Source organism: Gymnoscopelus microlampas (assembly GCF_963454915.1).
Source record: "Gymnoscopelus microlampas genome assembly, chromosome: 1".
Classification (NCBI taxonomy): domain Eukaryota; kingdom Metazoa; phylum Chordata; class Actinopteri; order Myctophiformes; family Myctophidae; genus Gymnoscopelus; species Gymnoscopelus microlampas.
In genome coordinates, this window is record NC_139962.1 from 28,676,162 (window position 1) to 28,692,714 (window position 16,553).

Genomic DNA, 16,553 nt, shown 5'->3' on the forward strand with positions numbered 1-16,553 from the left:
AAACATGATTTTGAGGTCAAGAAAAGAAGAATGACATAAATGTGAAAAGAAAAATACGTCTTAAAATGCATTACAATCTGTTCTATGCACAAGCTGATGATGTGAGAGTAAGGAATAATTGTATTTCATTATACATTACCATTATACAGTAATACAATTATAATGCAGTATTAAAGGTGGAAAAATAAACCGCTATTTATGCTTTTTGAATATCTGCTAAATGTTGAAGTTCAGAGGAAGAATCCATCATCCATAATCTTTTGTGCGTTTTCAAATCATCTGCAGGTAGAAACTAGCTCACTGTTGGCAGAACTCAGCTCCACTCTCCATTCCATCAATCCAGATGGAGGGAATGAAGGACAGGTTATAGAAGCTGCTACACCTATTGTTCAGGCAGCCAGTAATATCTTGGATGCTTCATCAAATGTAAGAACATGACTCTGTTCTGTTTCTTCCTCAATGTCCTCATTAAACACTCTTACAGATCAGTATGCATGTTCTTTTTTTCACTCCAGGAAAAGGTCTCTGGTTTTCTTCTTACTGGAATGGACAAGGTGCAGAGTGCGCTGTTAACTGGTAGAAAGCTTGATGGAAGCCCCACCATTATCAGCATGGGTCAGATCAGTGTATATGTCAACAGGTAAGAGATGTTTGGAACTGAATCAGGGGATATACTGTATTTAACCATGATGAACCCTACTGTCCCTATTCTGGGATGAACATTCTGCGAAATGAGCCGATCTAAAAGCTTGTTGTGAGCCTGTAGATCTGCTATTTTTGACATTGAAATGTGGTGTAGAAGGAAAATGGAGGGAGCCTATTATAGACCCGTGGGGGACTAGTATGTAGGGTTTTAGTGGTTAAGAAATATCCATTGCTGACTATATATTTTGTGTCTCATCTTATCAGAGTGTCTCCTGAAATGCTCCACAATCAGAATATAGCCACACAGACACAGAACTCCACCAAGTTTTCCTTTCCACCACTACCTTCTGATGTCCTAGCTCCAGGCGAGCCAGTGGATCTGAGAGTAAGTGTGTGTACATAGTGGGAGTATGTGTTTTATGTCATATGACAATCTAACTATATAAATGGCGAGCAACTTCCGCACCCTGGGTGCGACACCCCACAGCTCTGTTATCGAATAAACAACGCACCGCCAGACCACATGTCGGCAACTGACTCGCCACGGCGGCCGCGCTGAATTTACGCCTCGCGTAGGGGACATCTCACTGCTCACTACAGCTTTTCCACCGCGCAACATAATTAATTCTACTCACCAAATGTCGGACAAAACGGAAGGGGAGGCAGCTTCGTACCGTTTACCGTGCGCACGACCTCATCACCACAACAGCTGCCAGCCGCTGCGGGGGTTTTTTCCTTTTTTTCCAAACTTTTTTTTTGGTCACCATTTTCTCCAGGCACCATTTCTGGTGTAACGTCGGGTGTTTCTTTTCACCAGCCAATCACCTTTCACGTTGCCACGTCCGTTGCCACGTCGCGCTGACGTACGCTAAACAAGCGCTGCCGTGCGCACAATGCAAACGAGCCCAAAGGCGCGCAAAAATAAGCCGACCATTGCTTAGACACAAAGTCAGACCTGGCAACGCAGCCTACGCCAATCATGTGTGAGAGATCTACAAGCTATGGGGCAGAGACGCCACCGTATCTTAGCAACAACTACAGCGCTCACTCTCATTGGTCGTGTCACGCTAACAGCAGTCTCCAGACAATGGCATCGCAGACAGCTTGCTGTTACTGCTGTAGCCATCACAGGCAGTTGCAGCACGACGGACAGGGCGCTGTGATAGCTGCCATGTCGCTAACGCTAACCTGGTTGTCATGCCTGCAGCGGCTGTGCAATCACTTTGTCACCAATGCACGTTCGTGTGGTGAATGTCTATATTGCTGCTCAGTTCGTCCATTGTAGATGGTGTATGTTTGTGTGTGTCTTCTGGAGAACTATGTAGCTCCACAGCAACTACAGTAACTAACGTAATGGCAGGACCGCCCCGTGCCACGCATGTTAGGCTGCATTATGGTCATGTAGTCATTTCAGATAATTTCGCTCCGATTACAGCAGTGTTTATCAACCCTTTCACGCCCCCCCCCCCCCCCCCCCAAATACACGTACTTGATCTGGGACCCCCCCATTCTGTTTGACTCCGTTCCACAAGTAAATATTGTGAAAATAGCCGATCTACAAGCTCGAAACGCCTCACGTTGACAGGCTTTGTAAGCTTGGAGATCGGCTATTTTCCACATGATTGCCTCTTTCTTACATTCTTTGCCAATGTGGCCCATGTTTTCATAGCATAGTTTATTGACTACTTCTGTTGCAGAAATGGCCATTTCCTTTACTTTCGGTTTTTTATTGTCTCCGCCAGGCCGAAAGGCATGGCGCAACACTATGTTTCACCCCCTGTCCGTCCGTCTGTGATAGCTAATCTCTCACATCGTTGACTTGATCGCAGCAAAATAACAGCCCGATGTGGAGAGTCAGTGAGAGCTGGATAAACGACGTAAAATGTGTCAAAAGGAGTCTGTACGGCTGTCGATAAATGAACACATGACGTCGGTGGGAGAGGAGATATTGTGTCTTTTGGACAAACAGCAGCGTGGTGCTGATGTTTGTTGTGTGAAGCAGCTTAATGTCAGAGTGTTTGTGTTGGAGCGCCTCAGTGCGGCTGCAGAGTTCATGTGCAACCTCTTCCAGAGAGACACAGACACACTAGAAACTCTGCTGGGGAAAAAAAAACACTGCTGGGCATTGACTTTCCTATGGACATTGATCTACACACTGCAGGTACATCTGCTACACACACAACATCAAACTACACACTGCAGGTATGATGCAGCGTTTGCATTACAGCCAGCATGCCAGCGTAGTTCCCATATGGTTTCAAGGTGGGCTAAACCATATGGACCCCATGTCAGCAATGTCAGCGGCATCCACTTCAGTCCCAACTGCGATGCCCATGCAGGCTATAAGTAGCTTCTACCTGGCCCTTAGGTGGGCCCCAACTAGCCATGTTTATGTGGGACCAAGGCGGGTCCTAACTGGGTTTGCCCATGCAGCCTTTAACTGGGTTCTACCTGGGCCCTAGGTGTACCCTAACCAACCACAGTGCAGTGCCCATCGCTCCAATTGTTGTGACGTCAGGGCTCTCAATACTGCACATTGGTGGAGGAGGAGGGGCCGCAGGGCGACCGCACACATCGCTGAACCAATGGTAGCCCACGGATGTTTCCTCTGTGGATTTACAATCTGCCCCTCTATGCCACATATCATCCGCACTACAGGGTCTTCACTGACCGAGCCACGGCCCCACTGACCCTCATGACGCTACGCCACTTAAACGTGCGGCAGCATGCGCTGGGTTGCCAGGTTTGCACAGCCTGCGCCAGAAACAAGCAACCACCTTCATGAAAAAAAAAAAAACACCGAAATGGTCCGCAATGTTCCAGGGGTGTCCCCGCGCGTCCCAACACTCCACAGGGGGTCAGTGGACCATCAGGGGGTCCGCGGACCCCCTGTGGACCCCCTGAAACATAACAAATATTATTTCTTCAAATTTTTTCCTTTTTCAAAAAAACTTTTCCACAGTTTCACTCCGGCGATTTGGGTCCCCCAATATACACACGGCCACGCTGGGCCCCGTGCGCGGCTGGGGTTGAGGGGGGCGTAGCCCCCCGAAACTCTAGTGTTATATAAGTGAGTATACATTCATCTGGAGGGGCATCTCACAACTTAAAGACGGGGTGCCGTGATTTTCAGTGACCCCCCCCTAAACATGATCATCAGGTATTATGGTTATACTATAGGAGGAAGATTTTTTTCAAAAAAGTGTACAGAAAGTGTTAAAATTATGTTTTTATGTGGACACACCTCCAGTTCATTAAGTATACCTGGTTCTCACCTTAGCACCTCCCACCTGAACCAGTCCCTCCGCCTCCTGTCCTAGTCCCTCCTCCTCCTCATGCCCACACCTGTTGTGTTTTGATAATGAGGGGGGCGGGGGGGTCTACTGTGTCATTAAAGCGCTGTTTTTCTATTGGCACGTTTGACCCTCAAAGTTTCAGCCACCAGGAAGAAACTCAAAATAGTCAGAGAAGACATAAAACACCATAAAAACACCACCAGGGGGCTTAATGAAGTTCTATCAACCTCATAGACACATGAAAGACAGAAAAAGTGCAAAACCATGGCACCACCTCTTTAAATGTAAGTGATGTCCACCACAGCCCCAATCTTCCAAGCACATTGTGAGACTTCTTTATGAAGTAAATGTACAGTCCACCTCTAGCCCAGGTTCAGCTGACATCAGTGATCAGTGAAACCTTCGGACATATCGTATCCAATAAGGAAAATGTTTTCTATGCCCGTCAACAACGGGTCGTATTACGGTGTTCCCTTCATCCGATCACCCATTAACATGTTTGCCATCGCTCTACTGCCTTCAACTGGTGTCTAATTTGTGTGAAAGTACACACAGGGGTTCAGTACCATGCTTGCTTGAATGTGTTCTCATTTCAGCATTCTGCGCTCAAGGTCAAAGGTCAAGGTCATTGTTGCTATTCATTAAAAAAAAGGGTTAGGGTTATTGTCTCCACCACCGTCTTTTGGACTCCGATTTGAAAGAAACTTCACACAGGGCTTCAGCTTGAACAAGTTTCAAAGGCTACGGTCATTGTTACAGTAGTTGGTTTTGTTTATACAGTATATGGTTTCATGGAGAACTCCAGATATGTTATATGTGTAAGTAGATAGAATTCTGTAAAACAAAAACAAAATAGGCAGTACTTTGATTATGTACTGTATGTTGTTCTAAGAGAAATTCAGCCCAGTCTTATAACATATTACAGATGATGAGTTTTGAGAAGGACCCCTATTCTTGGAGTAAGGGATCGAACATCACTGGCACTGTGGGGTCTGTCTCTCTCACTCGACCAAACGGCACAGTTATCCCTATCAGAAACCTGAAGAATGAGATACAGGTAGGATACTCTTTCTTAATTATTGATCCAACAGTCTAAGGAAATATATTAATATGTAAACCAGTAGACTAGACTTTAGTTGCTTGGGGTATAATATGAATAAAAAGTAAAGATATTTTTGGGCTTTTTCTGCCTTCATTGATAGTACACTCAGCAAAGGTCATCGGACCCACAAAACGCTGTCAGGCTAGGTGCCCGGACCGCAATGCCAGCTGTCCGGGACAATATTTTGATTATTAACCCATTAAGACCAGGAAAGCATCTTGTGTCATTTTAGATTTTATATGTTGGCTATTCAAAAAAAGCAGATGTAGTTATTTTATGCACAATAATGGGTTTTCTGCGGTTCCTAGATTCTCTTACCAAGACCTGATGGGGGGCAGGAGAACAGTACAGTCCTGGACCTGGGCAATTTCAGCACATTAATGATTGATGTTACCTCACCTGACGTGACACTGGTGCTGAAAGTAGAGCCCTCCGAAAATATACTTTTCATGCTGTATTTAGGATATGAGGATTATCCCACTGATGAGAAATATGTCGCAAAAACTCAAATGCCTCTCCAAAACTCCACAGAAGGTATGGATAGATCAACTCACATTTTTGAAGCAAAAGAGAGTCAGAGAGAGAGCCAGAGAGAGAGAGAGAGAGAGAGAGAGAGAGAGAGAGAGAGAGAGAGAGAGAGAGAGAGAGAGAGAGACTGTGTGTGTGTGTGTGTGTGTGTGTGTGTGTGTGTGTGTGTGTGTGTGTGTGTGTGTGTGTGTGTGTGTGTGTGTGTGTGTGTGTGTGTGTGTGTGTGTGTGTGTGTGTGTGTGTGTGTGTGTGTGTGTGTGTGTGTGTGCGTGCGCAGTGTGTGAATTTTTATCCTTTTGATGCATGCAGAGGAGAAGCACACATGGGTGTTGGGTCCCAAGGATCGAACAGGAGATGTTGGGATCCACTATCTTGTTGTGAAGCCCATGGTGGAGGCAGGAGTCAAATCCGTCAATGCCACTGTATCTATAAGTACAGTTGCCGCCCAGTGCAAGTATTGGAATGAAACCAAAGCTTCTTGGAGTGAAGATGGCTGCAGGGTGAGTGTAACATATCTGTACTGTTGGGTGGAAACCTTTTATGTCCAAAACTGTTACTTTTCAGGAAATGGGGACAAAAAGCTTGTGTTCCAATGGATCCAATATATTGATTTAGCTCTTCTTAATAGCTTAAAAGCTTTTTTAAGCTACTTTTGCGTGACACTGTCACACTATAAAGTATAAAATAGGGCTTTTATTTATGACAAAACATAAAAAAGTTTCTGCCTGACAGCAACAATATACCACAAGTGTCACATCACTGTATCCATGGAAATCTGATTACAACAGCAGCTTTTTCCATAGGTCGGTCCCCTCACCACGCCATTGGTCACGCAATGCCTCTGTAATCACCTAACGTTCTTTGGGAGCTCCTTCTTTGTAATGCCTAACGTGGTGGATGTGTCACGGACTGCAGAACTTTTTGCCACTTTCACTACCAATCCTGTGGTGGTATGTTTTGTGGGAGCCATCTTTCTTGCTTATCTGGTGGTGGTTGTATGGGCACGCAGGAAAGACATCCAGGACTCATCTAAGGTCTGTTTCAACAACGAGTTTCCAAACACATGATACTTGATGTGTTTTAATTATTGATCCTAAGTTAGTCATTTTAGGTTTGATGTATAGTGGCACATTGTAAATCACTGCGTTGACAATTTGAATAATTATTATGTCTAAATATAGGTGAAGATAACAGTTCTGGACGACAATGACCCTTTGGCTGAGTATCGCTACATGTTGACTATCAGCACTGGGCATCGACGTGGTGCCTCCACTTCCTCTCAGGTCAGTGGTTTACATGTTCAAATGAAGGGGGGGTTGAAGGATTCTCTAGTGTTCACCTGCTGTTCCTGTGATGACTTCCTGAAATTGATATAAAACCAATGATCACACACAATTATGTTAATATGTCAGTATATCAGTACATCCGTATTGCATCAGTGCTGTTTCAATGAACAGTAATCAATATCATTGCATTGGTGTATGAATGTGTGTGTGAATGGGTTAATGGCACAATCAATGTAAAGCGCTTCGGATAGAAGCGCTATATAAATGCACCATTTACCATTTTTTAATTTACCATTGCCCTGGAAATATATGCTCTGTCTAAGAATTTCCATAGCCCACAGACTTGTTCCTCTCTAAAATCAAGTACAATGATGCTTGCGTGTTGACCAAATAAGGCAAGCATCAGTGTCTTTCTTTCTCAAATGAATGTTCAGAATTGATCAAAGGGCCACTTCAAATTCTCTTACAGGCCGAATTAGGTGGTCAGTTGAATAGACCAGCTGTAGGACCTTTTCCTCAATGGTATCTAAATACGTCTCTGGACATCTGAACATCTTGGCTTACATTTACTTATATATACACTGTCTTGTTTCAGGTGGCAGTAACTCTGCTCGGTACAGAGGGAGAGAGTGAGCCACACCACCTGATAGACTCTGAGAAGCCTGTGTTTGAGAGAGGAGGGGTGGACATGTTCCTGTTGACGACACCCTTTTCCCTGGGAGAGGTGCTTAACATCAGGCTGTGGCATGATAACTCAGGACCACATCCTGCCTGGTATGGCGAGAAGCGCGCAGACTCCTCTGACAAAATAATATTTTCCTGAGGTAACATTTTACAGATTTTGCATCATGATTAAAGGAACCGGAGATCACTGTTCAAGTTTGTATGCAGGTATATCAACAAAGTGATGGTGCAGGATCTGGAGACGGGCCAGAAATGGCACTTTCTTTGTAATTCCTGGCTGGCCATAGATATGGGAGAGTACTCTCTTGACAAGGTTTTCCCTGTTGCCTCAGAAACAGATTTGAAGAAATTCAGGTATGTGTATTCATGCGTCTCATAGAGTCAAGTTGCTACGTAAAAAGCCAGCTCCAGCTCTTCTTATGCTTACTCTGTTGTGTTTATTCAATCCATCTTCTTCTTGTGCTCACAATGCATATTCTAGCAACCTGTTCTTCATGAAGACAGCAAAGGACTTCCGTGATGGCCACATCTGGTTCTCTGTGATCAGCCGACCTCCCAGCAGCACCTTCACCCGTGTGCAGCGAGTGTCATGCTGTTTCTCTCTGCTGCTGTGCACCATGCTGACCAGCATTATGTTCTGGGGCATCCCCACAGACCCCTCTGAGCAGACCATGGACCTGGGTATGGAACTACTATAAAATAAAGTATTTAAAGGGAACACTGTTCAGATTCTCTTACAGTGACTAATATCGTCCTTCTAATGGATGAGTAGTTTATTGCAAAATGAAGGGCGCTTCATGCATTACAAGGATAATATTTGTCACTAGAACCAGGGATGTGTGTTTTCCATTAGCGTAGCATGGAAAGTTTGAGGTTGAAAAGGTTTATATAGGAGGGTCTGATCCAATGAATATCAAATATATAAATATTGAAACAAGCAACTTAAAAACTGTCTGGTGTGCACACAAGAGCCTGAGTAGGCTAGATGTTAAAATGACCACAGAAGTGTTTTAAAGTGAAATACCCCTTTAAGGGTTCTGATATTTAAAGTCCTTCAAGAACATCTTTCATACCACTAGCCGATATATTGCCCTTTAATATATTGAATCTACATAAATTAACTCTTCTTTTTTTTCTTTTTTGGTCAACTCTAAAGGTCACATTGAGTTCACCTGGCAACAGGTTGTTATTGGAGTTCAAAGTTCAATCATCATGTTTCCAATCAATCTCCTTATTGTGAGTATCTTCAGAAACACTCGGCCTCGAGAGAAATCTGGTAAACCAGATGGTTCCAAGCAGGGGAAGACAGGCCGAGTGTCTCCCTCACAGAATTCTTCTCCACACAAGGAACTGAAGGACATCACACCCGACACTGTGATCAAGGTGGAATGTGACACACACTTACAATGAAAATTAATAATAGCTGAATCTATTCAGTGTATCTGATGGTCTTTGTGTGGTGGTGTATCTATATATTAGGACATAAAGAGAATTGCCCAGTCACTCTCAAAGGCCATGAAAAGCCCTATGCCTCATCTGGAGTTGAGGCCTGGTCAACAGGCTGATATCAACACTCTGCTTTCCCTGGTGGAGGACATCATCAGGCAGCAGAACCGAGCAGGTGGACAGTTCTACACTGATGCCTCCAAACGGGAAACAAGCTCCATCATCCTCACGTTAGGTGCAGTAAATCTGCAAGGTAAGCTTTTCATATCCAGTGGTTCCAAGATGAAATCTGTTTTGATTTATTAATGGTTGAAGGGTTGCTTTAATCACTGGATCTGTTTGGAATACATTCAATTATGTCGACCAAAATGATATTGACATATTTTGGATCATCAGAGAGCAGCGTGTGTGGCAGCCCAGAGAAGACTGTGGACGGTTCCCAGAAGAGGAATAATAACAGGCAGTATCTGTACAGACAGTTACGTCATGTTGAGAAGGAGTTGGGTCTGCTGGGACCCTCTCGCTTTCCAAACTCTGATAGCTACAACCGGGCTGTGCAGCAAGTCCAGGGCATGAAGGGTCTTGTGGAGCATCACCTCCATTCCTCCAGCCTGGCCAGGGACCGGCTGGACCACAGCGGCAGCCCAGCAGAAAGCGTCGATGGGGACGGTGGCAGGAAGAAGTGCTGTACCGGTGGCCTCCCCTGGTGGTTTGTATTTGTTGGGTGGATTCTGGTGGTGGCGACAAGCTGCGTTTCAGGATACTTCACTATGATGTACGGGCTGACCTATGGGAAAGACCGCTCCATCAGCTGGCTCATCTCCATGGTGGTCTCTTTCTTTGAGAGTCTCTTTGTTACCCAACCTCTGAAGGTGAGAAACGTCACACACTACAATATGATGTGAAATACTTACAAGTCATTTGTCATGCTGGTGAGTGTCTGTTACTAAAGTTACACATTGTGTGTCACAGGTTCTTGGTTTTGCAGCATTTTTTGCTCTTGTTCTGAAGAAAGTTGATCAAGAGGAATACGGTGATCCACAGATAGATGATACACTCAGAATCCCAGGTACTGTTACCTGCCTTTCCATATGAAATGTTTGTAACATTTCTAAAGACAAACAAACACACCAACAAAAGAAAACTGGACACAATATATCTGCTTGTAGATGATCCTGATTCCGTGCGAGTGGCCAGGAGAGATAGCACATGCAGTTTCTATCAGCCACCACCGCCCACTGACATCGAGCGCATGAGGAACAACATGATTAAAGAGCAGAAAGTCTTTGCCCTCATTAAGGAGATTCTTAGTAAGTCAAGCCATTGTAGAGCAAGCACATGCAAAATATGTATTATATTTTGAGCTACACTATATAACGCTGAGGTGTGTGATTGTCCTGCAGCCTACATGGGATTCATGTGGATGTTGCTCCTGGTGGCATATGGCCAGAGGGACCCCAATGCTTACTTCCTGACCCAGCACATTCAGCAAAGCTTCAGCAAAGGTGTCTCAGACAGTATGAGTATCAGTGATGTGTTTAACTGGGCAAACACTTCTTTACTGACCAACCTTTTTGGAGAGTACCCAGGTAAGTGATGTTGTGAGGGCATACATGTTTTTAACTTTTTAGATTTTCTTCTTAATATCTGAACATCTGATTTTTGTTGTCGTTGATAATATAGTTTAGCTTTTTACTCTCTGATACCTTGACTAAAATGCTCATCCATGTTTTTCTTACATCACGGCAAGTTTAACAGAGTATTTGACACTTGCCTTTCTATGAAACTTGTATTTATAAAACACGTATAAACATACTGTTGTACAATACAAGTGTATTGTGTTATGATAGTGTTATCTGTAAGACCCTATGGAGATTTATAAGTGATTATAAGCCTCTTCTTCTTGAACAATTGGATGCTAATCTCATCTATCAATGCATTATTTTGTTTTATCACCTTACCACCTACAACAGGATTCATCACAGATGGGAACTCTAAGCTAGTTGGTAATGCCCGTCTTCGCCAAGTGAGGGTGCAGAAGAGCTCTTGCCACATTGCCCGCTCCATGCAGAAGTCTGTACCTGACTGTCATGCACCATACTCATGGGAGGTGGAGGATATAGGCTCCTATGGCCCAGGCTGGAGCCAATCTGCAGATCACAATACATCACAGAGCCTCCACAGCCCTTGGAAGTACCAGTCCCAGGCTCGACTTAGAGCCCAACCCATCTGGGGCAGTGTGGTGTTGTACAGGGGAGGGGGATTTGTTGTTGAATTAGGCCCAGATTCACAGAATTCTAGTAGGTAAGTCCCAGCATGTAAACTACGAAAATAGATTTAGATATACTGTATACAGAAATATACATCTAAATCTGTCTCATTTGATTGTAGTGGTAATAACTATCAACCTCAAAATATGCCCATATCCCTGTCACCCTATCCCCACATACTGGGTTTCCTGGGGCTTGTTTAGTTTGTCATTATATCAAGAGATGTGTCCAGCTTTGGCAAAACTGATTTCATGTTCACAAATCTGGTCCTATTTTGAAAGTTGCCGATATTTTGTTTCTGCAGAACTCTCCACTACCTATTTGACAACACCTGGCTTGATGTGTACACCCAAGCCATCTTTGTGGAGTTCACTGTGTACAATGCCAATGTCAACCTCTTCTGCATTGTTACGCTCATGTTAGAGACCATAGGCACAGGTTAGTCATCTACTGTACAACTTTAACCATATGAATCCTAGTGTTCCTATTCTGGGCAATAGGCGAACATTATGTGAAAATTGGCAAACATTCTGTGAAAATAGTAAATCCACAACCACGTTGAATGTGTTGTGAGCTTGTGGATCTGATATTTTCACTATTTTCAAGAGATTTGATGTCAAAGGAAAAAAGGAGTGGGCCCTGCAGGGGGAACCTGGTCAACCATGTATATAGGGTTTAAGTGGTTAAGAGTTGCATAGAAGTCTGACTCAAGGTCCCTTCACTCTTTACACACTTTTCTTTCAGGAGCATTCCAGTTCCGCAGTGAGCTGCAAAGTGTGCGTCTTTACCAATCCCCTGGTGGCCTGCACATCTTTGTCATGGCCTCTGAAGCCATCTATTTCCTCTTTATATTATATTACATGTTTGTTCAGGTATTTCTTCAGATTTTTATGTTATTGTGGATGCTTATACTATAGCTCTGCCTTGGGCATTCTGATTGCTTGGTCTCATACACATACGTACCAGGTTGAGTGAAATTGATGTAATATCCTTTCAAATTGTTAAAGAGCAGAAATAACAATTCAAAGAATTACTATCTACAATTGATAGGTACTGATTGTTCAATAGCCTAAACATTTCCATACCACTGATTATAATCTCTCATCATTACCTGACAGGGAAAGCTGATGAAACAACAGAGGTGGGCTTATTTCAAGAGTAAATGGAACCTTCTAGAGCTGGCGATCATTCTTCTCAGTTGGAGTGCTCTGTCTGTCTTCATCAAGAGGACCCTTCTGGGGCAGAGAGACATGACTTACTACCAGAACAACAAAGACCAGTGAGTCACCAACTTCTTTACTACTACTTGTCTTACACAGTGAACAATTTTACCATTTCCCTGCTTTCTTTGCAAGCTTACTAATGAAAGGTCAAATCAAAAGAATGATTATCATCAGGTTTGTTGCCTGTATCACAGCATGCCTCTTGAAAACAAGACATTTTAAATTGAATTGAATTTAATCAAATGAATGAGTGGGACATTTCCTTGTAATTTAACGATTGAACAGGTTAAATTGTGGTTTTCAGTTTAAATGCAGTGTCACAATGTACCCAAATTACAGCTGACAGTTGTACCACTACAATAGGTGTATTCATTAATACAAACTAAATTCTAGATTCAGATTTGGTTAATTTCAATTATTATGATTTCATTTTCTTAAATTGAGTGATGTTTGCCTTCAAGGTGTTTCCATTGACATCGTTTACAAAGCAACAGCATAAATGGAGGCTAAAGCCAAACAGCACCTTACAGCTGTTTATGACTCCTGCTGTTCTATATTATAACTAACAACTGCAACAGTTGGGTACAATAACTGGTTAATTACTTCTGTATTCTGGGTAAACCCTTCACAGATAATAGCAGATCTACAAGCTGTAGACTTAACATAGCATCACATTAAATTAAAATGAAGGTGTTGAGACAAGAATCTATTTTCCTCTGTGTTGTGTTCTACGTTCAGATATGCTAGTTTCCATGAGACGGCGACGGCTGATGCAGTGCTGGGGTATTTGATTGCCTTCCTGGTGTTGCTAGCTACAGTGAAGCTATGGCACCTGATGAGGCTCAACCCCAAGCTCAACATGATCATTGCCACACTGCAAAGGGCATGGACTGACATATCAGGCTTCCTGCTGGTCATGACCATCATGTTCCTTGCTTACTCCATTGCTGTGAGAGGTTTCCCTTAGTCACCTAACATCAATTTTATCTCTGTCCTACAACAGTGAACACTGAACTGTGCATACTTAACTAAATCAGAACATAGTTTTTATTAACAGAGGAACTTTATTATCCTTTAACTCACTCTTTGCAGTCCAATCTGATGTTCGGTTGGAAGCTGTACTCATATCGGACACTGATGGATGCTGCCCAGACAATGGTCAGCCTGCAGCTGGGTATTTTTAATTATGAAGAGGTCAGTGAGTGTCAGTTCCTTTGTAACATGTTGGAGTTGTTCATGTCTGCAGTTCTGAGTTCTTGGTCTGGGATTATGGCAGCTAAAAATGACTGACAGTTTTCCCATTCTAATTCCTCAGGTTCTGAATTACAACCCTGTTCTTGGTGCATTCCTTATTGGCTCCTGCATCGTGTTCATGACCTTTGTGGTGCTGAACCTGTTCATCTCTGTCATCCTTGTGGCATTCACTCAAGAGCAGATACATCACAAGGTATTTAATGCATGCTTACTCAGAAAAGCCTGAGCCTGAGGAGTTGCTTTTAGTGTTTGGAGAATCTGGTTAAGCCTGATTTATACATATGCATGTATAGTTATGCACTGGTGTCTTGCACAGAAAATAGCTTCTGGGGGCGCTGATGGCCTAGTGGTTAAGGCTCATACAACATAGCCCCTAACGCAGCTTGACAGCGAGTCGCGGGTTCGATTCCCGAGCCCGATGGCCTTTACTGCGTGTCACTCCCTGTTACTTTCTCCCTATTTCCTGTCACACTCTACTGTACTATATGAATAAAGGCAGAAAAGACACCAAAACATTTTTTTTTTTAAAAGAAAGAAATAGCCTCTGGATCAGCTATTTTCGTTCTCAGGACCAACACAAAAACTAATTGTGGTTCTTCAGGGGTTCTTTGGAATGGCTGAGGTGCTATATACAGTGTAGCGCCACTGTTATTCAAAGAACCTGTTAAGCCCAGTTTCTTTAGAGGTTCTCTACCAGTTCTTCAGCTCAGGATAGGCACCTCTGGCCCGGACTGCTGGCCTAGTTCGGGCACCTAGGTCCCAATGTAGCCTGATAGTGCATCGCGGGTTCGAGTCCCTTTCCCAACAATCTTTACTGCATGTCTCTCCCCATTTCTCTCTCCCTGTTTCCTGTCCATCTCCTATATTTATAAATACAAAATATAAAATTTGTTTTTAAAAAGGTTCGGCACATTGGTTCTACATTGCACCATTTGACAAAGGTGTCATATAGCATCTTTAAGATAGGTATTGCATAGCATCAATGAGCCAAAGAACCACTTTTAGTGCTATGTAGCAACAATTTTGTTTAGTTTGTACAAAGCCTTTAGTTGAACAGGTGTCTCTTTACTGTTCCACAGCCATCAGAAGAGGAGGAGATTGTGGACCTGATGCTGAAGAAATGTTGCAGTTTGTTTGGAATCAAATGTAAGAATGAAGGCGTAAAGCTTCAGAATGATAACATGGTTGTTTCCTCTGGTACAAATAAACTCTCAACTATTTCCTCTTAATATTTACCTGTACAAATGACATGAACAAAACACTGTAAGACCTATCAGTTGCTTGGCTTGTTGCATGTAATCGATCAGTTTATTTAGTAACACCTTGAGATTGTTTTGTGATCATATTTACCTATGTACTGTAAGTGTAGATATATATTGATATTTCACTCCATTGCAGCAAAACTGTAAATATTTTATGAAAACTGAAACTTAAGGAGACAATACAACCGTAAGATGATCATAACATGTACTGTCACACGTAGATTACTATATATTTTGTGAAACAATTAAATTGATGTATCCATATACTAACATTTTGTTCAGCTGTTTATTTTATTTTCCTAATTATTCTTGATGCTAGTGTTAGTCTTTGTATACAGAAAGGTTTATCAGAGTCTAAATCTGGTTTGGCCGAGCATTTATACAAACTCTATTGGCCTGTGTTTGGTGTTTACTCTCTGCTCAGTAGCTATAAAATAGTAGCTACTGTATGAGGTTAGGGTCAGGGGTAGGCTGCAGTTCCATTTTGCGTAGCCCTAAGTTGTCATTATATTCCTGAAAGAGAGGGCTATCTTTAGAATTAGATCAGGTATGTTCTTATCGTAATGGCCGGTGGGCTGCATATAAAAAAACGTCATGATAACTAGCCTTGGGATGGGAAATTGATACGATTTTAAAAGCACAATTAAAAGCGCCAAAATGGATTAAACATAAAAAAGACAATGCTTGTTTTCATTGTGGTCCATTATAAAGCAAACAACACCCAACAGACTATACAAACAACCATACAATATTACAATACTAATATAGACAGTTAAGAACATATTGATGCCAATGCCATCAGCATTCTGCTTATCGGTCTGATTCTTTTATTCATTTCCTTATTGATTCCTGATCAATATTCAGTGCAGAAAAACAGTAGGCCTACACAGTTTTCAACTGTGTTATTATCTCACTATAAAAAAAAGTATATCCTACATGTCTGCTTAATAACATAGGCATGTAGGCTGGGCATTATATAGATATTATATTAATATTGTGATGTGAGACTAAATATCGTCTGGGATTTGGTTTAATATGATATGGAGTAAGTGTCATAAAGTAGATCACATGCCTTAAGGCATGGCATAAGTGTTGTCTTTCCCTCGTTTTAAAGTAGCCTACTATGCATAAAGTGATGTAATTTTCTGAATTTATCTGACTGATCTACTTGTTATAGTAACAATAGTGTATAATTAAAGTAGTGATTATATAAACTACTGATGAGGATTTGAAAAAAATCGTATTGTGTAAATATACTGTGATGGAAATGATAGTCATCCCCATAATATTGCCACAATATTGAGGTATTTGATCAAGAAATATTGTGATATTTGATCGCCCAGCATACAATAAATTACAATGCCCCTTATATTTTTTCTGCAGCATTGTTACATGAAGTACTTGCTTTGCAATTAGTAACTGTCAGAAAAACAACAACAACATATGCTGACATTGATAAAACGAATATGAGCTCATATACTGTATAATGTCAATTCTCTCTGAGTTAACTATTCCGGTTCTGGTGAATTGTTTCAGTGTAATGTAATCTCAGAGAAT

The 16,553-nt window shown here is 42.4% G+C and overlaps 1 protein-coding gene across 1 annotated transcript in view; it reads left to right on the forward strand.

Annotated features, from left to right (window-relative positions):
- The window catches only part of LOC311043414 (polycystin-1-like protein 2), a gene marked incomplete at its 5' end in the record, with an annotated part of 28,755 nt that extends 13,597 nt beyond the window's left edge, over positions 1 to 15,158 (forward strand). Inside the window, 25 exons of the mRNA XM_084054650.1 lie at positions 286 to 426; positions 516 to 640; positions 910 to 1,030; positions 4,867 to 4,998; positions 5,352 to 5,577; positions 5,881 to 6,071; positions 6,375 to 6,605; positions 6,753 to 6,854; positions 7,453 to 7,631; positions 7,749 to 7,895; positions 8,023 to 8,222; positions 8,698 to 8,924; positions 9,021 to 9,240; positions 9,384 to 9,859; positions 9,960 to 10,056; positions 10,157 to 10,297; positions 10,391 to 10,576; positions 10,961 to 11,291; positions 11,562 to 11,695; positions 12,002 to 12,129; positions 12,376 to 12,536; positions 13,219 to 13,429; positions 13,573 to 13,674; positions 13,796 to 13,927; positions 14,814 to 15,158. Of these exons, the coding sequence (XP_083910776.1) occupies positions 286 to 426; positions 516 to 640; positions 910 to 1,030; positions 4,867 to 4,998; positions 5,352 to 5,577; positions 5,881 to 6,071; positions 6,375 to 6,605; positions 6,753 to 6,854; positions 7,453 to 7,631; positions 7,749 to 7,895; positions 8,023 to 8,222; positions 8,698 to 8,924; positions 9,021 to 9,240; positions 9,384 to 9,859; positions 9,960 to 10,056; positions 10,157 to 10,297; positions 10,391 to 10,576; positions 10,961 to 11,291; positions 11,562 to 11,695; positions 12,002 to 12,129; positions 12,376 to 12,536; positions 13,219 to 13,429; positions 13,573 to 13,674; positions 13,796 to 13,927; positions 14,814 to 14,963 (4,491 nt within the window). The 3' untranslated portion in view covers positions 14,964 to 15,158. The remainder of the gene's footprint in view (positions 1 to 285; positions 427 to 515; positions 641 to 909; positions 1,031 to 4,866; positions 4,999 to 5,351; positions 5,578 to 5,880; positions 6,072 to 6,374; positions 6,606 to 6,752; positions 6,855 to 7,452; positions 7,632 to 7,748; positions 7,896 to 8,022; positions 8,223 to 8,697; positions 8,925 to 9,020; positions 9,241 to 9,383; positions 9,860 to 9,959; positions 10,057 to 10,156; positions 10,298 to 10,390; positions 10,577 to 10,960; positions 11,292 to 11,561; positions 11,696 to 12,001; positions 12,130 to 12,375; positions 12,537 to 13,218; positions 13,430 to 13,572; positions 13,675 to 13,795; positions 13,928 to 14,813) is intronic.
- Positions 15,159 to 16,553: the final 1,395 nt, after the last annotated feature.